This window comes from Eretmochelys imbricata, chromosome 3 (assembly GCF_965152235.1).
Source record: "Eretmochelys imbricata isolate rEreImb1 chromosome 3, rEreImb1.hap1, whole genome shotgun sequence".
NCBI lineage: Eukaryota > Metazoa > Chordata > Testudines > Cheloniidae > Eretmochelys > Eretmochelys imbricata.
The window spans coordinates 142188345-142216012 of NC_135574.1; the positions used below are offsets into that span (position 1 = coordinate 142188345).

At 41.5% G+C, this 27668-nt stretch overlaps 2 protein-coding genes across 2 annotated transcripts in view; one reads left to right on the forward strand and one right to left on the reverse strand.

Moving 5' to 3' along the window:
- Positions 1 to 3399: 3399 nt before the first annotated feature.
- SCCPDH (saccharopine dehydrogenase (putative)) lies at positions 3400 to 23691 on the forward strand. The gene is made up of 12 exons (XM_077813502.1): positions 3400 to 3701; positions 5447 to 5559; positions 6543 to 6623; positions 8800 to 8929; positions 10648 to 10697; positions 11220 to 11350; positions 11970 to 12087; positions 14144 to 14263; positions 14348 to 14404; positions 15604 to 15715; positions 20968 to 21049; positions 22311 to 23691. Exons 1-12 carry the CDS (start codon positions 3497 to 3499, stop codon positions 22414 to 22416), a joined length of 1305 nt encoding a protein of 434 aa, XP_077669628.1. The 5' UTR covers positions 3400 to 3496; the 3' UTR covers positions 22417 to 23691.
- The window catches only part of LOC144262421 (kinesin-like protein KIF28), a 64308-nt gene continuing 60150 nt past the window's right edge, over positions 23511 to 27668 (reverse strand). Inside the window, exons 21-23 of the mRNA XM_077812181.1 lie at positions 27086 to 27236; positions 26635 to 26828; positions 23511 to 23660 (exon numbers count right to left, since the gene is read on the reverse strand). Coding sequence (XP_077668307.1) covers positions 23511 to 23660; positions 26635 to 26828; positions 27086 to 27236 — 495 coding nt within the window. The remainder of the gene's footprint in view (positions 23661 to 26634; positions 26829 to 27085; positions 27237 to 27668) is intronic.

Genomic DNA, 27668 nt, shown 5'->3' on the forward strand with positions numbered 1-27668 from the left:
GTCTTTGAGTACTGATGCCATTAATTAAATGTGTAGGTATTAGGGAGGAGAAATTATTAAATTATTAAAGGTAGTTTCAGAGTAGTTAGGGTACTGCAGTGTTTTGCACTCCTCAATCGAGAGGACTAATGTATACTTACTTACCAAAGAACATAATTACTGCATATATTGCCTGCCTGCCTACATGCTTCTTGAGCTGCCAGCTACAATGCACACTTCATAATGTACGTATGGCTCCTTGTGGATGTTATGAAGTCTGTATATCGCTGATGCCCAATGTAGACTTCTATAAACTATGTATTGTCCTGTGGTGAACTTTCTAAACTCTGCCTGGGAGTGGCAGGCAGGGAATTTAAAGTAGGGAAGAGGCAATATGGAAGTGAGAGAGTGAGGAAACCCAGGGGCTGGTTCGGTGTCCAGTGGGAGGAAGTGGCCTGGGCGAGATGGGGAAGAGCAGGGTCTTGCGAACTGTGCTAGAACCCCTATGCATCTTGCAAATTCCATGCAGTCTTCTGTCACTAAACAGTTCTAAAACATTTATTCAAAATGTAAAGAAGCATGAGGCAAAAAATTTTTTTTCCTATGGTTCAGGTTGGGAAAAAATCTAAGGAAAGACCATTTTAAGTCTCTCCAAAACAAAAAACTGTTCAAAGTTTGGAAATTAAACCAAAATTCCAGTAAATAAAATAAAATGGGGTGAGTACAGTTATGTTTATCTGAAGTCAGTCAACCAAGAAATGTATCTTAGTGATGTGTTTCCAGAGGCTCTTTAGTCCTTTTTTTTTTTTTTCCCCCTAAGGGGAACTTTAATTTCAAATTTCTGAACTTACCATATTTTTTGTTTCTAGATAAAACTCCAACTGTTTCTTAATATTTTTTTCTGAGAAGAGCGAGGATTTCTTTCTTTCTTTCTTTCTTTCTTTCTTTCTTTCTTTTAACCTTAATTCCAGGAAGCCAAAGTTTTCCCCTTGGAATAATAACAATATTTTGCACATCTATAGTGCCTTTCATCCAAGGGTCCTAAAGTGCTTTACATGAATAATTCTTAGCATTCTTTAGCCTTTAGATGGTGAAAGCACTTAAATATAAATAAATACACACAACTCTCCCAAGAGGTGGGTATTATAATCCTCATTTTATAGATAAGGGAACGGAGCAGAAAGGTTGTCTTTTAGGATTGCCAACAATCCCTTATAACAAGATGTCCCTTATTTTTTCATTTTTGTACAACTAGATCAGGAGCTGCTGAGTGTTGAAAAAGCAGCAAGAAATACCTCTGGTGAATGTCAGTGAGCAGGCCCTCTCGGAGGTCCAGAGAGGCCCGGGCTACTTCCAGCTTTTGAGGCCCCTAGCCATAATAAAAATAAAAAATGATGACACATGAAAACAAAATAAGGCACCAAAAAAAAAAGTGAGAGGCATACTTTGAATATTTCTTTATTTAACAAATGCTTTTCTAGTCTTTTTCTGCACAAATGCACTAATTATTGAGGAAAAATCTAGCTTTCGTGCAATGTCACAGTTGATATTAAGCATGGTGAGCCCATTCAAACGCTCTTGTCCCATAGTTGAACAGTGATAGTTCTTTACCTGCTTCAACACATTGAAGGTGCATTCACCTGAAGCCACTGATACAGACAAACTGACAAAAATACGCAATGCAATTGTGATATATTAGGAAGCACCCCACAGAGTCCAAGTTTGAGTATTTCTTGAAGCAATTCCTTTGAGGTCCCCTTTGAGCTTGAGGCCCAGGCTAAAAGACTCTTCTGGGCCCCCACTCTGATTGGCCCTGTCAGTGAGTACCTTGTAGTATTATTATTATTGATGATGATGATTGGGTGGCGTGCTGAGAAAACAATTCCTTATATTTGAACTACAATGTTGGCAACCCTATGTCTTACTCAAGAGTCAGTGTTAGAGCTAGGATCATCACTGAACATTTATATTGCCTAAAAGCCTAAAGCAGGCCACATTGTCCTGGGCACTGTACAAACATAAATAACAGATCCTGCCCTAAACTGTTTACAGTTTAAAAGACAAGACAAGATATAAAAGTTGGATGAGACAAGTAAGTGGGGGAAGTTGAGGAAGATACAATCAGAAATAATCATATGATGTGTGCAACTTGCAGCCAGACAATAACAGAAGTCATTCAAGGCCTCCCACCTTCCAAGCCCTTCTTCACTCCAGTCCTCTAGCAACCCTGTGGCAGAGCAGGAACTATACACCTATGTTAGAGAGCTTATTTCTTCACTCTCCCACTTCCCTGGTCCTTCTCGCATGAACAGAGAGCAACAATACCGGAAGTCTGAAGGTGTAAACAATTCGATGTTTATTGGGGTGAACTTCCAGCAAGCTTAAATCTAAGTTCCTTTTTCCTTATTTTCAAATCCCAACTTACTTCCTGTTTGCCCCTAATTTATATAGTAATAGTTTTAGCTATACCTTAACCAGTCATTCTACTGAAACTTACCTAACCAATCCTAACATATTGTAACATGATTAGCTAACCAATTATATCCCCCACCTTAATTAGATTACACCAAGCAAAATTAATTATACAGTAGACAGAAACAATCACAGAACCAGACAGAGACCATGCCAATAAACAATAGCAAAGTGGGAACTATAATGACAAAACGATACAGAAGTGAGGATTTCACAACTATAAAGACATAAGGGTTTCCCAGCTGTGTCTATTGATAAGTGAGTTCTTACCAGACAGAAAACTATCAACCTAAATTTCCTTTTATATCTTCTAGGCTCTTCCCTTTCCGTGGAGGTGATAGATCAGATCACCTTCCTAACAGCCCCATATTGACTAGTTTGGAATGTGAGGATGGGACCGGTCGCTTCCTAGCTTATGGCTGCCTCTGCTGCTTAGCCAAAGGCCTTAGCCTAAGAACAGGGCCTCAGACTGTCACAGTGAGAAAAGGCCCTTACACAGATTCTTTCTGGTATACCTCTATTATTAGCTAAGTGATAAGAATACACCTAAATTCTTAGCTATAGGCCTTTACAGACAGGCCTGAATATCTATATCCTAACAACCTAATCTCCTCAGTCTCTGCTCTAGCTAGGACTCAAATTGTTCTCAGAGATGCAAGATCAGGCACTCAAACACAAAACCATCCTTCCTCTTAACAATAAAGCTACTGAAATTGAAATTATTTCGCCTACAGTCTGAGCAGTCACTTTGCTTGAATAGAAAAGGGAGGACTTGTGGCACCTTGGAGACTAACAAATGTATTTGAGCAGAAGCTTTCCTGAGCTACAGCTCACTTTATGGGATGCATTCAGGGGAAAATTTGGGCGGCGTCCGGAAATTCGGAAATCCACAGAAGGGGCGGGGCTGCAGTGGACGGGGGCGGGGGGGGGTCACGTGATTCCTTTCCTGTGGCTCGTTGGCGGCTGGCGTTGGGTCGCGCGCCCACCGTTCGCAGTCCCGGAGCAGCTCGCGCCAGCTTCAGCTGCTCGCGCGCCCTCTGTCTCTATGGCGACCCACGGCGGGGCGGCGGCCGGGAGGCCCTACGAGCTGGTGGTGTTCGGGGCCTCGGGCTTCACGGGCCACTTCGTGGCGGAGGAGGTGGCGCGGGTGGCGGCCGGGGATGAACTGCGGGGCTCGCTGCGCTGGGCCGTGGCCGGCAGGAGCCGGGACAAGCTGGAGGGGGTGTTGGACAAGGCGGCTGAGAGGTTGGGTAAGGGAAGGGAAGAGGAGGGCGGAGGCCTGACGGGGGCTAAACAAACGGGGGACCCCGGCTTTTCACTTCTCCCCCGTAATGCTCCCCCCCCATAGCTCTGCCCGGCCCCCCCTTCCCCTGTGGTGATAGTATCACCCTCCCCGCCCGTGGCTCTGCCTGGCCTTCCCCCATGGCCCTGTGGTGATAGCAGAACCTGCTCCCCCTCATAGCCCTGCCCGGTACTCCTCCGCCCATAGCCCTGCCCCCCCCCACCCTTCCCCTGTGGTGACAGCAGTACCCGCCCCCTCCCCCATAGCCCTGCCCAGCCCCCCTTCCCCCTGTGGTGATAGTGTCATCCTCTCTGCCTGTGGCTCTGCCTGGCCCTTCCCCCCCTCCACTCCGCCCGCCCCGCCATGGCCGTGTCCAGGCCCCCCCTTCCTCCTGTGGTGATAGTATCACCCTCCCCCCCCCATGGCTCTGCCTGGCCCCTCCCCCCTCCCCCGCCATGGTCCTGTCCAGCCCCCCCCTTCCCCCTGTGGTGATAGCAGCACCCGCCCCCTTGGCCCTGCAACAGCAACACAAAGTATCACAGAATCATAGAATATCAGGGTTGGAAGGGACCTCAGGAGGTCATCTAGTCCAACCCCCCTGGTCCCCCCCCCCCCCGGCCCCAGTGGTCCTACCTGGGCCCCCCCCTTCCCCCACCACCCTGGCGGGTCACCCCGACCCCTGTGGTGATAGCAGCACCCCCTGCCTGGCCTCTCCCTACATGGCCCTGCCCAGGCAGCCCTTCTCTCTGTGGTGATATCAGCATCGCGCCCCCTCTCCCTCATGGGCCTGCTGGGTCACCCCTTCTGTCTGTGGTTGTAGCAAAATCCCCCATGGCCCTGCGTGGGTTCCCCCTTTCTCCTGTGGTGATATCAGTATCCCCCCTTATGGCCCTGCCCAGTCACCCCTTCCCCTGTGGTGATATCAGCACACACAGCCCACATGGCCCTGCCTGGTCCCCTTCCCCCTGTGGTGGTAGCAGTCCCTCCCGCATGGCCTGGCCCCTACCCAACCTCCCCCTCCCTTCCCCTTGTGGGCATAGCAGTAATTCCCTACAGGGATGGCAATGTCACTTCCCCAATGGCTCCTCATTTCCCTCTCCCCCCATGCAGATACCAGTGTCCCATGCCCCTCTCCACTGGTGGCTGGGGCCTCAAGAGCTCTTTTTCCTGTTTCAATCTCCTTTAACTCCTAACACTTTGGATGGAAGGGGCATCTGGGCACAAATGTTGGGGGAGCCCTCCTTCAAGCTCCTGTGGATGGAGTGGGGATCTGGGAGATTGGTCGCCACAGGCTGCTGAGCAGTCAGTAAGATTTGGGCAGCCCTGCTGGAATGGGGTGGCCTTGTCATCTGTGTTTGGGGCCTTTGGGAGCAACTGTGATAGCAATTATTATTATTTGTAATAATAGTCATAGTCTACTGGCCCCATTAATCAGGCCAAGATCCCTTGCAACTGTTGTGAGGTTACACAGGGTGTTGCTGTTGTTTACCTCTGACACCACTGGGGTTTAATCTTCCTCTGCCCCACAAAATGGAGGGAGAAGTCCTAGTTTGTTAATGTGCTGGAAAAGCATCCCGTTTCTTTCCTATCCTTGTTTCTATTCATACCATAAATAAGAATGGTAGTTAAAAGAAATTTGGTAAATTTGATGAGGATAGTAACCTGATAGTACCAGGCTCCTCTTGTAACACTTACTCTTCTTTCGATTCTCAGGAAAACCAGAGCTAAAGTCAGAAGTTGGCATAATACTCTGTGATGTCAGTGACCCATCCTCCCTTGCTGATATGGCTAAACAAGCAGCTGTTGTTCTCAACTGTGTAGGCCCAGTAAGTATCAGTCTTCTAAGTATCAGAAACAAAATGGACAAACAAGCAATTCATATGCTGTTACAGACAAAAGGCGTTGGTATACTGTAAACATGTAATAACTGAGTATGCTGCCTTTTAAAGTCAAAACATGAGCTGCGAAACTCTAAAAATTAAATATAGTTTCTGGAATAAATAAATATTAATGAGATTGTGCTGCTGCTTCGGACAGTAAATTTGGAATGGCTGCTTATTGCACCATAGTTGCATGTGTTTTGTTTAGAAAATAAAACCAGTAAAGACAATTTTATCTACTTTAGTATTAATGCAAAACAATAATAAAACAAATTTAGATTTATCATGTGCTCTACTCCTCCATTCTACGCGTCTTGGCAACACCTATCTTCCAGCTCTTGCCCTTTGATCTACTGTGGATGAGTTGGCAGAGGGAATTCTGCACCTGAAAATTTAAAGGGATACTAGCAACTATCAGACAACTATAATAGCTAAACATTTTTCAGACAGTAGTAACCACACCGATGTCTACAGCTGAAAGATTAAAGAAAACAGTTTTTCTGTTTTGACAGCACTTCAGGTGTGTATTGACTTTGAATGTTTCCCCAGTGTAATTAATTTTCCTTGTTTATTGCTGTGTGAGACTCACACAGCAATAGAAGAGAGAACATTTTAATTGAAATATGTAATATAAATCCACAAAAACTGGCTGAGGAATCTGAAATAGATGTAGTGCCTGAAAGTACTTTGAAGTGTTTGTCTTTTAGATAACCAATTAAATTTCAAGTTGATGGTTTCCCTTTAAATTCCTCCAAAGAATGAGTTCAAGAATTTTAGGTCAGCATAGGGCAAACTCTGTTACATTTTGTTGACATATCCTAACAAATGGTAATGCCTAACCTACTGTGATGATTTAGCAAATCTGTCTGTAAAATTGTTTTATTGCACATTTGCCAAGTAAGATAAATAGCTTCCTTTTCTGTTTATAGTACAGGTTTTTTGGAGAGCCAGTAGTGAAAGCTTGTGTTGATAATGGCACAAGTTGTGTTGACATCAGTGGAGAACCTCAGGTATGTGGCATGAACAAATGAATGAATTACCGCTTGAAATCATCAGATGAATAATTTAGTAAAGACCGTTTTATTGAATATATTTGGGTCACATCTTTAGTTCTCACTGATATTCCTGAACAGGAAAAATATTTTCCAGTCTCTAAGCTGTGATTTTAAATATGTTCTTAGTTTCCCTTTCTTACTCTTAGTCAAGAGTCATTAGAAACAGTGTGGGACTGAAAATCAGGAACTCATGAATTTTAAATCTCAGCCTTGAATGTGATGTCATCTGGGGGTTTCAACTCTTGCATTATTTTCCAAATCATAAAATAGGAATATTAAACACTTGTTTTCCTACTTCACAGGGGTGTTGTAAGGATTAGTTCATGTGTATAAAATGCTTTGAGTACATATAGAAGTGCTGATTAATAATACTGAGTACAACTTTCAAAAGTGCTCAAGTGATTTAGGAGGCTAAATTCTACTTTAGAAATGATTTTAGCTAAATCATTTGGGAAATCTTGAAAATTCAAAATTAGTAAAATGTCATATCTTCTGGTAGGTCCCCTAGACATAGATTGTAACTTTTCTATAAGATGGGTTAATGGTCTATGCTACACATGTGAAATACCTAATCTTGCTGGAGATTAAGGTTAAAATCTTGGTAGAGTTGACTCATGGAATTGTTTTAGAAGAGATCTTTAAAATGGAATTCCTTTCTGCTGTGTGTGTGTGCATTAAACATTCCATGTACACTATTTTTAAGAGTAGGTATTTGGTCTGATGATCTTGATTAAAATGCTCCCTCCCTCCCAAATTGAGCAATGTAATATGTACCTAAAAGATGCCAGCTTCTGCATTTCAGTGACTCGGTATATGTATATAGTCTTCCAGAACTTGGAGATGATAAAGATGCTATTAATGTGAAATATGGCTGATCAGATGTGGATAGATCAGAGGATAGATAAATAAATAGTAAAGGTGATTCTTTTCTGTCTTGTTCTGCTCCCTTAAAATAAATTATAGTTTGTACAGTTCTGTCTTACCAGAGTAATGATGCTTTAAAAAATAAAATCAAGTGAGATTTTAGGCCGCAATTCAACAGAACATTTAGGCATGTTCTTAAAGTTAAGCACATGAGTAGTCCCATTTACTTCAGCAGGACTACTCCTGTGCTTACAGTTAAACACATGATTAAGTATTTTGCGGTTTGGGGCTTAAAATCTCACTTGAAAAAATCCCTAGCTGTCATGGTAGTTTAGGACTGGAATAAATTGCCTAGGGAGGTTGTAGAATCTCTGTCATTGGAGATTTTTAAGAGCAGGTTGGACAAACACCTGTCAGGGATGGTCTGATAATACTTAGTCCTGCCTTGAGTTCAGGAGACCTCTCAAGGCCTCTTCCAGTCTGATGGTTCTATAATTCAAAATGATAAAATGTTCTGTTTGGTTAGTGATATTAGCTCTTAATGGCTCATAATTTTCTTTGTGGTATTTGTGTAAAGGAAAATGAGGAAAGCATAATTATGCAGAATTAGTCACTGGCCTTAGGGGGTGGCCAGAATGTAACACTGTGTCTTCCACAGGAAAGAGAACAAACATAACTTTCACTGAAAGACCGGATTTAAAATATTTCATTACTGTGAAGTTAAGTGTTTCTGTGTGAGTGGCTTTTCAGTTGAGCTGTTCGTTTTCAATGTCCAAGATACGTGTCTTGATTGTCTTATACTTTACACAAAGATGCTGTGAATATGTTATGACTAAAGAACATTGAATACTGTAAATAGATATGTGTGGACTACTGCTATACTGTTACCACCAGGTGGGACTTGTGTTATAAGACAATATGTGTATGATGTGGAGTTTTATGAATAAATAGGCTTGTAAGTGAGACCTCTACCACACTTTATTTTATTTAGAATATAAACCGTACTTCTTTGAGTGATGGTCTCTATATGTATTCCAAATGTGGATGCGCATGTGTGCCGGAGCTGGAGGTTTTTCAGCAGCACTGTCTGTTGACCTGCACATGGTGATGTAAGGCTCCTTTCTAAATGAACCCAAAAAGGAGGAGGTTCTCTCTGTGTTATGGTTAAAGTTAGAATTCAGTTAATTTAGCATGTTTCCTTGAAGCTCAGATTACACCACAGTCCAGGATTATTTGTCTTAAAATGTTTGTATTTAATATTTTTCAGTTTCTGGAAGGAATGTATCTGAAATATAATGATAAAGCTGCAGAAAAGGGGGTATATGTCGTTGGAAGCAGTGGCTTTGACTCTGTTCCAGCAGATATGGGAGTCTTATACACCAGAGACAATTTGAAAGGTGATTTATCTAAGTGTGACCTTTATCTTGATAGTTATGTTGGGCTGAGATTCACAATCCTTGATCCTGGCTTGTTTGTCATGTGTTTATTGCTAAGGCTCAGATTTTGTCACAGATATTTTTAGTAAAAATCACGGACAGGTCATGGGCAATAAACAAAAATTCACTGAAGCTTCTGACCTGTGCTTGATTTGTACTAAAAATATCCCTGACAAAATGGGGAGGGAGGAAGGTCCAGCACCCACAGTGGCTGGGAGCTCTTATTCTCTTGTGCCCCCACAGCGTCTGGGCAGCTGCAGGGGGGTCTCCCCCTCGCCACCCACAGGGGCTGGGAATCCGGAGTCCCCTTGTTGCCTGACTGTTAGGAGCTGCTGCGGGCCTGCCAGCAGCGGATGAGAGCTGTGGGGTTGCCTGCTGACCATTCCAGCCCCAGGGCAGAAAATGTCACGGAGGTCTCTGGAAGTCACAAATTCCGTGAAATAATCGTAACCTTTTTTTATTGCTTATGAGAGAGACAGCAGTAGATGTTGGAGCCATCATATACTCTTTCTGTCAGTGTTCGACTGTCACTATTTTGTCTTTAAGAAGGACAAATGTGTAGAAGCTAGGCTGAAATGACTAAAGTCATTTCAGCTGTAAGTTGACCCCACTCTCAGTTATGGATTCTGTGTCCAGCAGAATTGCATTTAGTATACTGAATACCTTTCATTGTGACCTTCCTTTAAAGTGTCAACACAATTACTTAAGTGGCCCCACACTAATTATCTTGAAAATATATGCGCACATATCTACTGTCATAATTGCTATTAGCTAAAAGGATTTTCCTTAACATCTTAGTATACTAATTTTCACTTTAATAAAAATGAATCTGTATTTAGCAGTTTGATTAGCGAGAAAAATGAGTGTACTAATGTATGGGGGTTTTTCTTGACATTTGTTCTTCCTCTTTTCTCTTTCTGATGTTGTTTAATGGTCTTGGGGTCTGTTTGGGCAATACCAAGGACCTTGGGGATGGGGGAGGAATATGTTTCTGACAGGGTACTGGTATTGCCCATACAGCTCAAAATACTTTATAATATTAGTAAGAGTCAATCAGGTGGGGATACCTTTTAAAAATTTATAAAAAAGTGGTATCTTGGCTTTAAGATATAGCAGACAGTAAACTAGGTTTGGGAGAGAAAATTTGTTTTGCTGTTCATTACAGAAAATTGAACTACTTAGCAAAATGTAAAATATATACAATAAGTTAGGTGCAGTGGAACAAGTTGATTTATAGTATGGCACTCAAAAGGGCTACCAAATTTTGTGACTTCATTTCTAAGTTTCAATAGCCTACATAATGCTTAATGTCAAAACAAAGGCGAAAAATGCTTTGGGCCTTGATGTTGTCTTTTTCCTTTTTTTAATTACTGAGCTGTCCTTTCTTTATATAAAACAAGGATGGGAGCTAGTGAGTGAGGATAATACCATACACTCTCATAAAAGCACTTCGCCTGTGGTACTCAATGTGAGTAAAATAACCTTGGCTCACAATCTTACTAGTTTATTTTCCTTGGAGATAAAGTACTTCAATACTGGAGTCTTACTTTACTCTTCCTTCTCTGCTAGTGATATCAGTCCTCTGACAATCTGGATGTGTCCCTCGGTGGGTGAACTACTGTATGACTGCATATGCTATGAGCTACCTTTTTTTTTATACACTTTTTCCCCCATTAAAGGTACCCTAACTGCAGTTGAAAGTTTCCTGACTGTGAAATCTGGACCTGAGGTTAGTTTGTTTATATTGTCTTCTGAAATTGCGTACTTATTAGCCACAAGAATACATAATCTGAAAATTACGAAGTTTGTGAGACAGCAGCTAACCAAATAAATATTTTTTACCCATAATCAAAATATCATATCCTTTGCAGCAGCTTTGCAAAACTGCCATGAAGCTACATCGGACCATGGAACAAGCTAGATGCCAGCCCTTTGTGGTAGTGATGAAAAATAATTTTATTGGTCTTGATGTGACTGAGAACTAGTCTTTTGATAAAAAACATTTATCATAGCAATGCTCATTTGTAAAGAGTTGGCAGGGAAAACATGTGCAAAATACATTAGAACATAACCTGAGCTGCTGTCAGCAGTGCCAGTGCCGATATATTTTTTTAATGCAGCTGGTCGTGCACGTAGACATAGTATGAGAAATGTTAAAAGTAGTAATGAGGAAAGAGTTTCCCCAGGCTGGATTAAACATTAGGTCAGGATTTTAGATAATGGAATAGTTAGTTTCATGGTATTTCACTAGGGTTACAGTATCCATGATGGAACCTGGAAGTCAGCTATTCATGGCCTTGCAGATCAAGACAGTTTGAGGAAGCTTCGAAAACAGATAGGACACAAACCTCTCCCAATCATTGGTGCAAAACTAAAAAGAAGGTAGGAGAAACTTTTAAGACCAGAACTTTGTTTTGTTTTAATCTTTCCCCTAAAGCTTTATAATTATATTATATTTTAATATAAATTTCTAAAAGAAGGAATGTTTCCTGTCTGGTAAAATTGGAGGAATAACTTGTTTAAATAAAGGCTTAATGTATCTGATATTTCAATATAAGGTACAATGAGAGGAAAATGCATCAAAATTGATTGGTTTTTTTTGTAACATCACCTGTACTGAAAGCTTTATTAGAGAAACTGTTAGGAGTACCTTTTGATCCTAGATTTACCAACTTAATCACATTTCAAAAGCTATTACTGCTATGGAAGGACAAAAAGGACAAAAACAGGGAGTAAGTGAAATTCATCCCTTGGTAATGCAATTGACTTTGGTTTGTGGTAGGGATAAATTTGGCTCAGGTTTTTGGATTATTTATTACTTAAACCCAAAGGAAAGAGAGAGTATGGGGTAAGAATGCTTAAGGAAAATGCTCTATTTTTGTCCAAGTTCTTACAATTGTAAGTCAGTTTTACAACTTACTAAGTTTTGAAAAGAATAGCAATACAAGTGACATTACTGAAAGTGATGGAAAATATTAATGAATGTTTCTTTTGCCTTCAGAGGACTAGTGTTTTACAGTCAGGAATTCAAAGAGTACTCCATTCCATTCATGGGATCAGACGTCTCTGTTGTAAAACGAACTCAACGGTATTTGCACACAGATTTGCAAGAAACACCTGTAAGTTTGCTTTTATGTTTATAAAATCAGTGTTCTGTTGTGTTCTTTGTAGCGCTTTCAGTGGCATGAAGCATCTCTTCAAATCAACTATCTTCAGACTAGACTGGCTACAGATTTAGGGTTGCTAGAGAAGGGACAAACACATTGTCTTTTCTCTTACTAAGCTTCAGTCAAAGATCTTGTGGGAGCCTCATTTGCTCCTGGAATCTCAGCTGGCTGTGGTGTCCTAGTTTGTTTTTTTTTTTTTTTTTTTACCCTTTCCCACCCTGCAGTCTGTGCTTTGCTAGCAGGGTACCATCTTTCAGGTGTGGACCTAATGCCATTTCTTCATGAATCTTGTCAACTGTAGGCTAAACTACTTAACATGCTCTTTGCAGCTTGTCATCTTAGTGTTGTGAGCCATGTTGTACAGTACATAAAACAAGAACTCCGTAAGCTGCAATGGCCTCCTCTTTGCTTTTGAGCGCAGATTAAGTTACAGTTAACCTATAAATCCCTATAGGGTCTGTACCGTGGCTATCTAAGAATGCGTCTCTTTATATATCTTCCATACAGATGAGATAGAGATGAACAAGTTCTTAAACTCAAACTCTGTGGGAAGGGTTTTCTCATTAGAAGTTCTTGACCCTGGAACTCGCCTCTCTTGTCAGTTCATTAGAGTAGGTGTTTGCTCACCTTGGAAAGTAGGGTAAAGTTAATCTTCTACTTCAGGTTTTTGCTGGAGGAAGGCTGAGGAGTGTTTCACTTATAACCCAACTGCTTCACCCAGTTTTACAATATTGTTTATGCTCTTTAGAGAAGTACTGGAGCAATTTTAAGTTTATTTCTGTTGTTTTTTGGACAGAGTCAAGTGTTGGACCTATATATAGTTAATAATTTTCATTCTAATTATGAAGTAATTTATGCCCAGAGGTTTAGGCGGTTAGCCCATATTACAAACATAAAATGTAACAAATTTTGACTCTAGCTCATTCCATATGATTCTGCACCATTTTAAACATCTGTTAAGATTAGATACTGATCCATATTATGCATAGATCTTTATTATTTTAACATTACTTACAGCATTAAACACTCCTAAAAATAGCCTCTTTTCTAGTTTAACATCTTATAATGGTTTCCTCTGTGCATTAAGGAATACTGTCATTTCATTCCCTACTCCCTGCCCCCAAAACTGTCAGGTCTGTGTAGCGTAGCAAGTAGATTGTGATCAGGGGGTAATGCCACTCTTGATCTGCACCTGGTGTTTTTATTGATATCTGTGGGATTTGGGTGTGCAGACTGAGGGCAGCATTAAGGTGAGAAATGCTCTATGTTCACAGTGCGTGGGTGCTGAGCTTTTACACATTTTCTCAACAGGAGATGAGTACCAGCAGTCTCTTGAATCATTTAAAACAAAGTTAGTTTTGCTTGTGTTGAGGCAAAAAAAGATGGGAAATGTAGTTTTAAAGGAGGAAGAAAAGTAATGTGTGTCTGGCTTAAGATCTGTTCTGCGCTGTTTTGTTTATTGTATCCCCTCTCTACAGCTTGCACCACGAAATTATAGTTATTCTCCCCTTATTTTTTCTACTCACTGTGAATACTGAAAATGCAGCATTAGTCAGAGATGGTCGGAACTGAGTGTATGCGTATATCAGAAATGTTACAGCAGCACAACTGCAGCATTTCTAGTGTAGATACTTTGTACGGCGATGGAATGGGTCCTTCTGTTGCTGTACTAAATCCACGTCTCTGAGAAGCAGTAGTTAGATCAATGGAAACATCTCTTCTGTTGACCTAGTAGTGCCTATACCAAGGCTTAGGGAAGCTTCACTATGTTGCATAACGTGTGAAATTTTTCACAGCCTTGGGTGATGTACAGTACTTAAGTGACCTAACTTTGTAGTGTAGGCCAATCCTAAAAGTTGTTTGAAGGTTCTTCAGAATCTTTATGCTGTGGAATATCTTTCGACATCAGCACAGTGGAATAGTTTTTTTTGTCTTAGATAAGAGCTGAGAGGCGAGTAATTATTATGTAAATCTTTTACTGAAAAATTATCATTTTGTGTTCCGTTAGGTGCAGTATGCAGCTTATGCAACAGTGGGTGGTATTGCATCTGTTATTAAGCTGATGTTTGCTGGCCTTTTATTTTTTCTTCTTGTGAAGTTTAGCTTTGGAAGAAATCTCCTGACAAAAGTAAGTATTGTTTTTCATTTTTTAACATTTCAGACATGCTGGCCAGTTGCTTTTTCTAATTTAGTTTTGGGTTTTCTTCTGCAGTACCCAGAATTTTTCTCTAGTGGACATTTTACAAAGAAAGGACCAACACAAAAGCAGGTAATTTAATTTTTTCATCCCCAGTTATACAGCATTTTGGTGTTTGCTTTTATTATGCAAATTACAGAGCAAGAGCCTAGAGTCTGCCACTTAGGGGTGTGTCTACACTGCAATAAAAAACCCATGGTAGAGACTTTCAGGACATGGCTACACTTGCAGATGTAGAGCGCTGTGAATTAAACCAGCCCTCAGAGAGCTCAGTAGGGAAAGTGCTGCAGTGTGTTCACACTATATCAGATTCAAGTGCACTGGCGTGGCCACATTGGCAGCTCTTGCAGTGCCACAGAGAGCAGTGCATTGTGGAAGCTATACTAGGATGCAAGTGGATGCAAGTGGCTGCAATGTGCTTTTCAAATGGGGCGGGGGGTGTGTGTGTTGTGTGTATGGGGGGTAGAGTGGGTTTTTGGGGGGCTGAGAGCATGTCAGCATGCTGTCTTGTAAGTTCAGACAGCAGCACCCCCCCCCCCCACGCACACACATGCGCGCCTGTCTCTCTCTCTCTCACTCACAGCAAGCAATATTCCACAGTAGTGGTTGCTTTGTCCTAGAGCAGATAAGCATGCCGGCTGTCGGAAACGGTGCTTTGAAAGGGCATATCCACATTCCTGCAGCCAATTCCAAAACAATGACAAGAGTGGCCACTTGACTTAAGGGGATTATGGGATGTTTTCAGAGGCCGATCGCAGTGCAGTAATGCAACGCTTCATTCACACTGACGCTGGGGTGTTTCAGCCAAGGCGCGGCAAGCGTTACGCTTCTCGTGGAGGTGGATTACCAGGAGCGCTCCAGCTGCAGAGTCCAGGCGCTCGAAGTGCCTTGCCAGTGTGGACGGGTCATGAGTTAGGGTGCCTGAGGCTGCTTTAATGCGCTCTAACTTGCAAGTGTAGCCAAACCCTCAGTGCCTGAGTTAACTGACTTGAGCTCTTGGGGCTAAAAATTGCAATGTAGGCATTCGGGCTGGAGCCTAGGCTCTTAAATCCTGCAAGGAAGGTTTTAGAGCCCAAATATCTACACTTGCTATTTTTAACTCACAGCCCAAGTTAGTTAATCTGGGCTGAGAGACTAGAAAAGTTGTTGGTGTAATATATATTATGAAAAGGTATAAAAGATGAAGTATGCTTTCTAGATACAAATTGTTGCATTACATAAAGAAATGGCTACTCTGTAAATGAATGTACTTCTTGTTTTCTGCATTGCAGATAGATGGATCATCCTTTACAATGACATTTTTTGGTGAGGGATACTGTGAGGGCCAAGATCCACAACAGGGCAAACCAAATGTAAAAATCTGCACTCAAGTGAAAGGACCAGGTAAAGAAGCCAGAATGCTTTATTATGGCCATCTTAAAAATCCAAGGTCAGCTGTTTGTCATGTACCCCTCTTCTACTGACCATTATTTTTAGCATTGTAAAGAGTATTTGACTAAAGCTGGAAGCCACTGTATAGTTGCCAGCTGTTCTAAAGAGGCAGTGATGTTGGAAGGAAATCTGCTTGCGGGTGTTATGTAAGCAAGAAGTTAAACTGGAGAAATGAAACCACCAGATGTAAATAACACTACTACAATTAAAAAAATTAGCTTACTACCTTAACTTACGGAGGACTTCCATTTCATATAGCAACCTGGAATTTCAACACTAATTGCATCTCACTCTATGGTTATTCCAAGGCTCAACACAGCCATTGCTACTAACAAGCTACTTTTCCATGATTTTTTGGGAAGAGTGCCTGTGTACTGTTCGCAAAAAGAAAAGGAGTACTTGTGGCACCTTAGAGACTAACCAATTTATTTGAGCATAAGCTTTCTGGCCCACCTTGATTATCATACACATTGTAAGGAGAGTGATCACTTTAGATAAGCTATTACCAGCAGGAGAGTGGGGTGGGAGGAGGTATTTTTTCATGCTTTGTGTGTATATAAAAAGATCGTCTACACTTTCCATAGTATGCATCCGATGAAGTGAGCTGTAGCTCATGAAAGCTTATGCTCAAATAAATTGGTTAGTCTCTAAGGTGCCACAAGTACTCCTTTTCTTTTTGCGAATACAGACTAACACGGCTGTTACTCTGAAACCTGTGTACTGTTGTTAATTTTGATGGAATATAATGAGCACAAAGAGTTAAAGTTGTTATATGACCCTGTCACTGTCTAATGTTAAACAAGGGTTTGGTATAGAGAGACCTTAACCTGCTTAGCATCATAGCAAACACATTATTAGAAATATTTTTAATCCTTTATTAAAGGTATAGATAAGAAGGAAAAAAACAGTTAAGGCTTTTATTTTAGGAACATGCCTTGCTCCCTTTCCCTCTAGCTCAAATTTTTTAAAGAAGGACTCCCCATCCCCCTTTGACAGCATTTAGGTAGTAATAACTGTCTTTGGGGTGGGGGAAGTTAGTTGGGCTGTTGCTGTTCTTAAATCCAATCCCATTTCCTAAAAACCACACGAACACACACGAACACGAACAGCAAAAATAGAAAATACAGCTTCTCTCTAGTGTTGACTCACTTCCATCCTCACTACTGGAAAAGTACTATTGCACATGGTCTTATCGGCCACTCTAGGACCTGGCAAACTTGTACAGGTTTTAACTGCCTCTTGGTTACAATCTTACAGCAGTGCTGCAAAATATAGTCTATACCAGACTCTTATTAAGACAGAAGGAAAAAGAAGACAGACAGACAAGAGAAGACATGTGAAGGGAAAGGAAAAAGGTACACATGGTGTTTGTAAAAGAAAAAGTCTTTTATCCCAGGTGGTAGATGGATTGAGGAAGCAGGTGGAGGTGATGTTATCTGGGTCCCTCTCTGGAGCGGGAAGATGAAGGCCTAGTTGTGTGTTATGGCAGATCCTGGTGTCCCATGAGACAGTGGGGGTGGAAGCCAGGATGGCAAGTCTCTCTGCAGCTCTTGTTGTCAGACAGCTGCTTCTTGATTTCTCCTTCCCCCTCCAAAAAAGGCATGATGGGTGGAATAACCCATCCCCATATATTGTCCACTAGTTAGGCCTACTTCCAGAACAATACATTTTGATTTTCGGTCCCACCCTTCTGATGTTCACCAGGCATGATATTAACGCTATCCTTGAGTTATATCAGTAGGCCTTTTTGTTTTTATTAATTCAGTCTGTCTCCTTTAGGCATCTTTTCCCATCAGTATATGTTGTTTATGGCTTATTGTGACATTTTATGAACTTTTACTCATATGTCACAGTTGAGCTCACCATTAAGGTATATTTGTAGGCCTAATTACACCTCTACCCTGATACAATGCAGTCCTTGGGATGCAAATAATCTGACCGTGTTATATTGAACTTGCTTTCCCTCCCCCCTTGTTCCCTGACCGCCCCCTCCAGAGACCCCTGTCCCTAATCACCCCCAGGACCCCAACCCCCATGCTCCCTGTCTCCTGACTGCTCCGACCCCATCCACACTCCTCGCCCCATGACAGGCACTCACCGGCAGCGGCGGGAAGCGGAGCAACATGGCCCCAGCCCGCTCCACTCCTCCACCTCCCAGCTGCAGTGCTCCACTTACTGCTGCTGGTGAGTGCGGGGAGATTGGGGAAAGGACATCCTCCGTACTCACCTGTGGCGGGAAGTGGAGTGATGCAGCCCCAGCCTGCTCTGCTTTCCTTGCCCGGCCTTAGCTGTGTCGCTGTGGGGGAGGTTGGGGAAAGGTCCTGCACTCATCTGGGGCGGGAAGCAGAGCGCTGTGGCTGGGAGTGGGAGGAGTGGAGCGGGCTGGGGCTGCGCTGCTCTGCTTCTGTGGCTGCTGGTGAGTGCGGGGGGGATTCCCTTCCCCCAAGCCCTGTCCCCAGAGCGACACAGCTGGGGGCGGGGTGCGGGAAGCGGAGTGGGCTGCTCCTGGCTCGCCCACTAATCCCCTGGGCCACTTGGGACTGCAGGACCCCTAAAAGTGCCCCCCCACAGCTGCCTCCCAGACCTGGGGAGGGGGGAGGAACCCCTGACTGCCCCCCAAGACCGACTGCCCCTTATTCAGCCCCTTGGCCCTGGCCCAGCACCCTTAACACGCCGCTCAGAGCAGCGTGTCGGAGCTTTACTGTGTTTTATGCGAACCCGCGTTATATCGGGTCGCGTTGTATTGAGGTAGAGGTGTATTACAACAGTACTACTTATGTAAATTGATTCAGTTTCTGATATTCCACCTAGGAAGTGAGAGACTAAGCAGCTAAAAGTGATGTGAAGAGAGAGTACTTCTGTGATTGTTACAAATTGGCCTCATGCCTTACTGTATAGTCACCAGTCTATAGAAATTGGACCCAACTGCTGGGTCCCATGTACTTCAAAGTTGACTGCGGTTGACAGTAAGGGACTCTAGTGCTCACTCCTAGGTACAGAGATTTTGTCTGATGCCCTTACTTGGGATGTGGGATCTAGCTGCCCTAGACTCTGAAACCAGTGCCTCAGAACTCCCAGCTGGCCTATGGTCACTCTGGGCTTCTAGTTTAATTTATTTTGGGACAACTTGGGAGGAAAGCAAGGAACAAAGGTAACTTCTTTGCAGCTGAGAGTTACAAATCTTTGAAAAGAACAAAGTCCTGAGATGTACCTTCCCTGAGTCTCATCTCACCTTTTCTGTGTGTGTGTTGTCATCTCTTTCCTCAAGTCCTTACTGCATGTCATAAATATAAAAGGAAGGGTAACCACTTTTCTGTATACAGTGCTATAAAATCCCTCCTGGCCAGAAGCAAAACCCTTTCACCTGTAAAGGGTTAAGAAGCTAAGGTAACCTAGTTGGCACCTGACCCAAATGACCAATGAGAGGACAAGATACTTTCAAATGTGGAGGGCGGAGGACAGAGGGAGAACAAAGGGTTTGTCTGTCTGTGTGATGCTTTTGCTGGGAACAGATCAGGAAGGCAGCCTCAGAACTTCTGTTAAGTTAGTAAGTAATCTAGCTAAAAATGTGTTAGATTTCCTTTTGTTTAATGGCTGGTAAAATAAGCTGTGCTGGATGGAATGTATATTCCTGTTTTTGTGTCTTTTTGTAACTTAAGGTTTTGCCCAGAGGGATTCTCTATGTTTTGAATATGATTATCCTGTAAGGTATTTCCCATCCTGATTTCATAGAGATGATTCTTTTACCTTTTCTTTAATTAAAATTCTTCTTTTAAGAACCTGATTGATTTTTCATTGTTCTTAAGATCCAATGGTTTGGGTCTGTGTTCACCTGTACAAATTGGTAAGGATTCTTATCAAGCCTTCCCCAGGAAAGGGGTTTTAGGGCTTGGGGGGATATTTTGGGGGAAGACGTCTCTAAGTTGGCTCTTTCCTGTTCTTTGTTTAAAACGCTTGATGGTGGCAGCATACGGTTCAAGGACAAGGCAAAGTTTGTTCCTTGGGAAAGTTTTAACCTAAGCTTAGGGGGTTTTTCATACAGGTCCCCACATCTGTACCCTAGAGTTCAGAGTGGGGAAGGAACCTTGACATTGCACATGGAAGGGCCTCACCACTGCCTCTTAAATATGGTCTGTGTGCCATGTGCTCATCCTAGGAAGCTCCAGATCTACCAGTCATGCTGCTTCTCTACACAGGAGCCTGCAAGAAGGAGACTTTTGGACCACAGGGATGGGCCCATAGTCAAGACCATCAAAATCAGTCGCCTAGATTTCAGTCTTAATGATAGGGTAAAGTTGTAGGCCCAATTATTACAAGAGTAATTGTGAGCTCAACTGTAAAATGTACATGAAAGCCCATAAGTAATTGTAAAAATAATTTACAGTAATAAATGTTGAAAGGAAAAGTTGCAAAAGGGAGACAGATGGAATTAGTACAAACAAAAAGGTCTATGGGTATAACTCAAGGTCTGTGTTAAGATCAGGCCTGCTAAACAAGAACTATGGAACCAGAAATCAGTGAACCAGAATTAGTATCAGAAACTAGGCCTAATTGGTGGACAAAATAATGAGGATGGGCTATTCTACCCACTGTTCCCTTTGTGGGTCTTTAAAGACAGCTTGGCTAAGAGCAAGCCTCACCATGTAGCTGCCACCTCCCACAGTCTCCTGGGATGTGAGGGATGTACTGGTCAGAGAAAGGGACCCAAATGACACCCCCCCCTCTACAGCTCCAGCTGAATCCCAAACACTGAGGAAATAGGACCTGACTTCAACAGCAGCATCAGTCTCTAAACTAACTTTTTCTCCTGCAAAAAGTCAGTTATTACCATCTGTCTGCCAAACAAGGGTTTTTCCTTTAAATATTCTCTCAACTGGAAAAGGAACATGAACTGTTGTTAAAATGAAAGCCTTACTTAATACTTTACAATTCAAATGCTTTAACTGTTTCCTTCATCTTTAATAAAAGGTTTAAAATTATGTTTAATGTTGTTTTTCCCCCACGGTACTAAACAAGCTGAGGTCTCTTGCTACTAAACTCTGATCCATGTTTAAAACTGTTTAATGTTGAACAGTGACTGGGTTGTGTTGGCACCTTGGGCTCTATATTTCATCTAATTATATACATCAGTCTTCAACAAGCTGTCACACACCTTACTGGTGCTCAACAGATCGATATCTACTCCATTATCACATTTTTTGCAGATGCTGGCTATGTTGCTACGGCAGTAGCAATGGTTCAGGCAGGTGTAGCGCTGCTAAAGGATGCAAGTTCTCTTCCTAAACAGTGAGTCTTTATTTTCCTATGTACTGTATGTGTGCATTCAGACAGGGGCTCTTTTTAACCCCCTAGTTCTCTGTGCATTTAAAATGGAGCTGGAAAACGAATATCCAGGAAACACACAGCATGCTCCTTGTGTATAGAGTTATCCAATTTTTTTCTATAGAGATTGATGTGAGCTGTGTCTTCACAAAATCAACCACCTTATTAAGTTCTGGAAAAACCCCAAGCCAAGCAAAGCTTTCTATAACTCAGTGCATAATTATTTGTAATAACCAATCCTCACAATTTTAAATCACTTTAATTCTGATAACTGCATAAAATATTATCAGCTAAATTATTTGTCTTGTCTTCTGTAATTAGAAATGTAGACAACTAGCTTTTTAATTTTTAATTAGTCTTCCCCCTCCTACCTTGGGACTGCTTCTCTGGCTGGCACAAAGGAGGTGTAGTAGAAGAAAAGCTACTGCTGCATCCAGGGCAGAAGCATAATTACAATTAATTTTTGGTTATTTGGGCCATTGAGATTTTAAATATTTATTTATATAGCTATCAAAATAAATCACTTCTATACAAAAAAGTTACCTTTTGAAGTGCTTCAGGGCTGGCCATGCTGGTAGAGCTCTGTGTGAGAGTGTGCAGGAGGTAACTTGTCAGTGATCCCTGCCTTCATGGATGGATTAGCATCAAGGGTCCTGGGGCAGCAAGAAGCAGAGGGAATTGCTGAAGAACTACTACTGGGTCCAGGACCCTGATGCAGCAGCATTTCCCTGCCTCCTGTTGCTTTGAGACCCCTCTCTGCTATAGACAGTCCATCCATGAAGGCAGGGGTAAGGGCAGGTTTGTGTCCTTAGACCAGGGGTTGGCAACCTTTCAGAAGTGGTATGCCAAGTCTTCATTTATTCACTCTAATTTCAGGTTTTGTGGGCCAGTAATAGTCTAATATATAACTAAACTATTGTTGTATGGAAAGTAAACAAGGTTTTTAAAATGTTTAAGAAGTGTGAGTGCCACTGAAAATCAGCTCACAGGCTGCCTCTGGTATGAGTGCCATAGGTTGCCTTGGCTGTAAAATCCCCAAAATGAGCTTGCATCATCACAAGAGCTCCTGTTCCAGGCACCAAAATCCTGAGACTCTCAATTAATTCACATGCATAAGCAATACTGTAGTTAAGACAAATGGTTGTATCTTTGGTAGTCAGGGGATAATTGATAATTAAGTAATCAAATTAGATACATTTGACCTATTTTGTAATTCATTTAACAGAGGTGGCGTATATACTCCAGGAGCTGCTTTCTCTAAAACAAAACTGATTGATCGGCTGAACAAACATGGCATTGAGTTCTCTGTTATTAGCAAGTCAGAAGCCTGAAGTTTCAAAATTAATTCCAAGGAAAACTACACTTGCATGAACTAACATACCAAGAGCTTATTCAGATTTAAAACCGAATAAAAACATTTACAAATCAGTTGTATTGTTGCTAACAATGGTATAAAAAGGGATTGTAGCATTTTGTGTAGTGAACCAGCTGATGTAAAGAGATTAATACTCCTAAACTATGTGGTTAGAGAAATTACAGCTTCAGCATCTATTTAGATGTCAAAAATTAATCCTGTATAAATATGAGCTGAAAGAGGTTAATGGGATGCATGTGTGTTTTAGGGCTGATCATTTTAATAGGTATTGGTAAATCAGGGGCAGTAGTTGGAGAGCTTTCAGCTAGCATAACGGTAGGTTCTAGTTATCTGTCAGTCAAGGGATTTAAGAAATAACTCCATTTACCACTGAAGGGCCTGGATAACAAGTGCCTTAGCTAATCAAGCCATTATTTATGACTGTTTAGGGGAAGGGATCACTTATTTGTGCTGTGGTCATTTTGTATGATTTGGTACTTATAAAAACAAGACTGGCCTCAACTTCTTGTAATTCTCCATAACTTGTTGTAATGGGCTTTACACTAGGGAAGTCTAGCTCAGTATTTCTAGGAGTTAACTGAAAAACAAGAACACATTAGGAGTAGATGGAGTAATTAAGATAAAGACAGTTGTTAATGCAGGTCAAACAAGGCTAACAAATTAACTTACATGTTATGTGAGTGCAGAAGCTATGAGGATAGGCGCTTCATAGTATAAATCTTATTCATGTGATTCTAGAGATGTGGAAGGAAATACTTTTGTAACTTGAGTTTTGAAGATTTAGTATGACAAGCAAGCAGCTTTGGTCTGTCTTTGTGTATAGTACAATATGTGACCTACAGCAGTGAAAATTACCACATTCTAAAATTGAAGTCTTTGTACAAATTATCTGGGTAATTAAACAAGAAAGCTGAGCTGCTTGGTCTTCCACCAAGTATGGATTAAGCTAAGCCTAACTCTTTATGCTTTAAGGTTGTGGTTTAGCTATCCACCTAAAAATGGCAGACTGCAAATTTAATAAGTAATAAGTCACTGTTGCTCAAGAACTGCTTATGCTATGCTTTCTCTCTTCTTTTTAACTATAAGAGCAACATCATTTTTCAATCTGCATATGCTAGATTCAAGCTGCTCCCCAAAATCCTTCAACATGTGTGATTGTCTCTCTGTAAAAAGACGTAGCATCTGAAGGTTATCTTCTTCCTGCAAAAGACCAATAAAATGAATGAGTACATATTGGACTCAGTGTGCATGCTATTTTATATATCTTTTCCTCATGGATGTCTTAGAGTGGCATGGTGGTGATTAAGGCAATAACTAAAAAATAGCAGGTAATAGTTAAAACACCACTAAATTCTCTCTAAAGCAGAAAGGATGGGACAAATCACAGTTAAACTGAAAGCTAGAGATGGATTCATAGTAGCAGTGGTGTTGCCTGTTGAACAAAAATAGCACACAGAGTTGGGAAAGGTAAGTAGGAGAGCAGAACAGGTCCTCAAGCTAGAATCAGCAGCAGTGAGTGGTGTTGAAGCTATGCAATGCTTTTCATCTCTCCAGGGATCTCCAGATTGCACTACTTTCACACCTCCTCCCCCAAATAAAGATCAGTTTACGCACACAAATTAATAGCAGTGATGTAGAGCAAGTGCATTTCTACTAGTTCTTTATCGCCAAAATAGGCTCCTGACAAATACATTTAATATCAGAACACTGTACCAACCTGTTTCTACAAGAAATAGAAAAAAACCTCACACATTTGGTCAAAATAGGTACAGACTTGTATGTATATTTTCCTTTGGTACCCTGTCACACTGGTCCTAATGACCTAACAACTTCTATGCACTGCATTTTGAAAACAAATGACTTGTACTATGCCTGTTTTCCCCTAATCATACATTTTTATTCTATGAACAGAAAGATTAAATGACTCCTTTTTACAGTGTCTGTTCCTACAGAACAAACTTTAAAATGGAGAAGTGATCATTTGCTTTATTATAATGCCAACCCCACTACCAAAGGCTCCTGTACATGGATATAGGAATAGTTTTCCATATAGCAATACACATTTAATTCCTATTATACAAAATGCCTACTTCTGAACTCTCCTGTTCAGACTGCAAAACATCTTTGTATCCTAGTCTGCATGGGTCCTCAGCATTTGAGCAACTATAATTTAAAAAACAAAATGAAATTACTGCTCCTTCTGCAGATAGAACACTGAGGATTAGGATCAAATGTAAGAGAAATTACTGATAGTTATTTGCAAGGAGTTGAACTAGTAACAGGCTGGTAGTTGCTACATCTGTGTTTTGTCCCCTTTAGAGGTTGGTGTTCTTGTTTCAGAATGTATAACAAAGGTCTAAAAGATTTCTTACATTAGAAATTCAGCTCTTGTCTACCCTGTTAGACTCTATGGGTGATTTAAGTTTCCTCAGTTCAGATTGGAAAAAAAAACAGTCTAATGCTTCTTTCCATTCTCAACAACTAAAGTCCATAACAGACTGTTTTCTAATTAAATATACACACACAAAAATATCAAAGTAGTAAAAAAGGCCCCACACCCCCTCCTACCCATTTCAGGTCACCCCCGTTTTATTCCTAATGTTGTGCTGAAGTACAGTACATGTAAAATGAATAATTACTGAGTCACAATGAAGTGACATGAGTTTGCTTACTCACACCTGGAGTAGCCCAGAATCTTGATTAAGCTGCTGTAAGGTACACAGTGCTGACAGAGCCAGAGCAAGTAGCAATCTACCTATCTCGATCTTCAACCTTGTGATAACACAGATATTGTATTCCCCTCCCCTATTTACTTGCAGAGACTTATAGTTGCTATAGAAGGTGTAGGCAAGATGTGATGTACACATAACTAGTTATGAAGAACTGAGAAGGAGCAACCACACAAGGTTAACTGAGCAGCCCGAGGGAATGCACTCTGCATCCAAGCCTTACTGTAGGCAGAGTAAGACAGCTACAAACCTGTGGCTGGCAAGGAGCTGGGAGTTGTGGGCCCTTGAGTGGAGGAGCTTAGGCAAGTGAGCGGTAACAGCAGTTGTTGTGGCCTTGATAAGGGAGAGGAGGAGGCAGAGGAGGATGAGGTCAGGGAAGCCTAGAAGCATCAGGCAATCACTGTTGGTAGCAGCTGCCATTGACAGAAACAGGAGATGTAAAAAAGGGGTGATCCTGCCAATTGCCAGTTTTCAAGGGTGCTCTAGGCTATCAGCTATAGGCTAACAGCAGTATTATGCCGCACAATCAAAGAGACTGACTTTTAATAGGGGACTGATCCATTTTGGAGTTTTTCATGTAGAAATATTTTTCTTACACAATCAGGTTACTCCGGGGGGATGAGGCTTTAGTGAAACAAGCCAGGAAAACTACACCATGGAGATTTTTCTGCCGAGGCCTCTTTCTAGGGGCTGGAACTAGAAACTGGTGCATATCCTTTCTTCTGAACAACATCATAGAAATGTAGGTTTGGAAGGGACCTTGAGAGGTCAGCCTCTTGTGCTGAGGCAGGACCAAATAAATCTCGACCATCCCTGACAGGTGTTTGTCAAACCTGTTCTTAAAAACCTCCAATGATGGGGATTCCTGTGGAAGCCTATTCCAGAGCTTAATTACTCCCATAGTTAAAAGTTTTTCCTAATATTAACCTAAATCTCCCTTGCTGCAGATTAAGCCCATTGTTTTTTGTCCTACCTTAGTGGATATGGAGAACAATTGATCACAGTTCTCCTTATAACAGCCCTTAACATATTTGAAGACTTATCAGGTCCCCCTAGTCTTCTTTTCTCGAGAATAAGACTTGTGAGCCTAAGGTATTGACATCCTTCCTCCTTGCTGGCTGGGATAAAACACTCATTTTCCATTAGCCAAGCAAGCACTTCGCTCCTTGCATTTGAAGCATCAGCAGTGTGCGTCTTTACACTGTTAGAATACCTAGCATGTTATAAGATAGCTACTCTTTGTGGAGCTTGATATTGATAATACAGCCATGCAAAGCACATGGGGGAGAGGAGGTTGGTTCCAGTACAAATACAGGAAGGAAAATAGCAGCCACAGCAAAGGACAAGATGAGTTGTATCTTCATTCTGAGGTAATCAAAGCTTGGTATACACAATGACTCAAGTCATAGAAGAGTCCCTGTCAACTGCATAAAAATCATACATACGGGGGGCTTGCTGTGCTTCAGCTTCAGGAATTGCCCTCTCACTAAGTTCATGTTTTGGTAGAAGACCTTAAGAGCTTTGGCAAATTCAGCATCATAGCTGGTCCGATGGTTGCACATCTGGTCAGCTTCCTTTGATGAGAGAGGCTGTTTGGTCATCTTAATCGCCCTTTTATTAGGAGACTTTAATTTCTTACCTAGAATGCAAAACAGGAGGGATTTTATTAGTTACTAGTAAAACCTAGACTGACAGACACAAAATATTTCGTTCTGCATTTTTATATGGTCATTAGCTGAAAGTGATGAAATTTCATCCATATTCTCTCGTTGGAGAAAAAAATTCAGTGGCACATAAACTCTCAGCACCAACTGTTCCAGGAGGCTCTCACCACAGTACACCTTAACCATAACAGAAAAATGCAATTTTGTGGCATGGTTTGTGTTTTGCACTGACTTTCATGGTGTCCTGTCTCCCACTTCTTCACTTTATCCTTAAGAGATGCATTTTCTTCCCTTAAAGCTCTGTTAATATCTCTGAGAAGCTCAGTCTCCTCTTCCAACTTCAGCAGCTTCAGGTAAAGTTCAGATATCTGGTTAGCTGTGCCCTATTAAAGAAAACATTTGAGTATCAATACCAGTAAGGATTTTTAGCTCTCAAGACCTTCTACAGATGGATGTAAGGTTTTATTGGAATCATGACCTACCCTGCATGGAAGCAGTTATGTACCACACACTGTTCATACTATTGTGCAAACTAAGTTTGAGGAGCAATTTATACTTCAATCCACCTATCAATCAAAGAATCAATATTAATATGCCACCACTATGATATCAAGGGCCCGTGTACACATTTTACAGTTGCACCACATCTGCCCATACAAAATCCTAATCGCCACCACTGTTTGATTCAGCTGTTCACTGTTTTGTCAGATTTTTAAAAATAATCAGTGTCATTTGACCAAGAGCAATTATACCAGATCTTACAACACAAAGACTGTGCAAGTGTGTACAGAAAGACTGGCTATCTAAGAGTGACT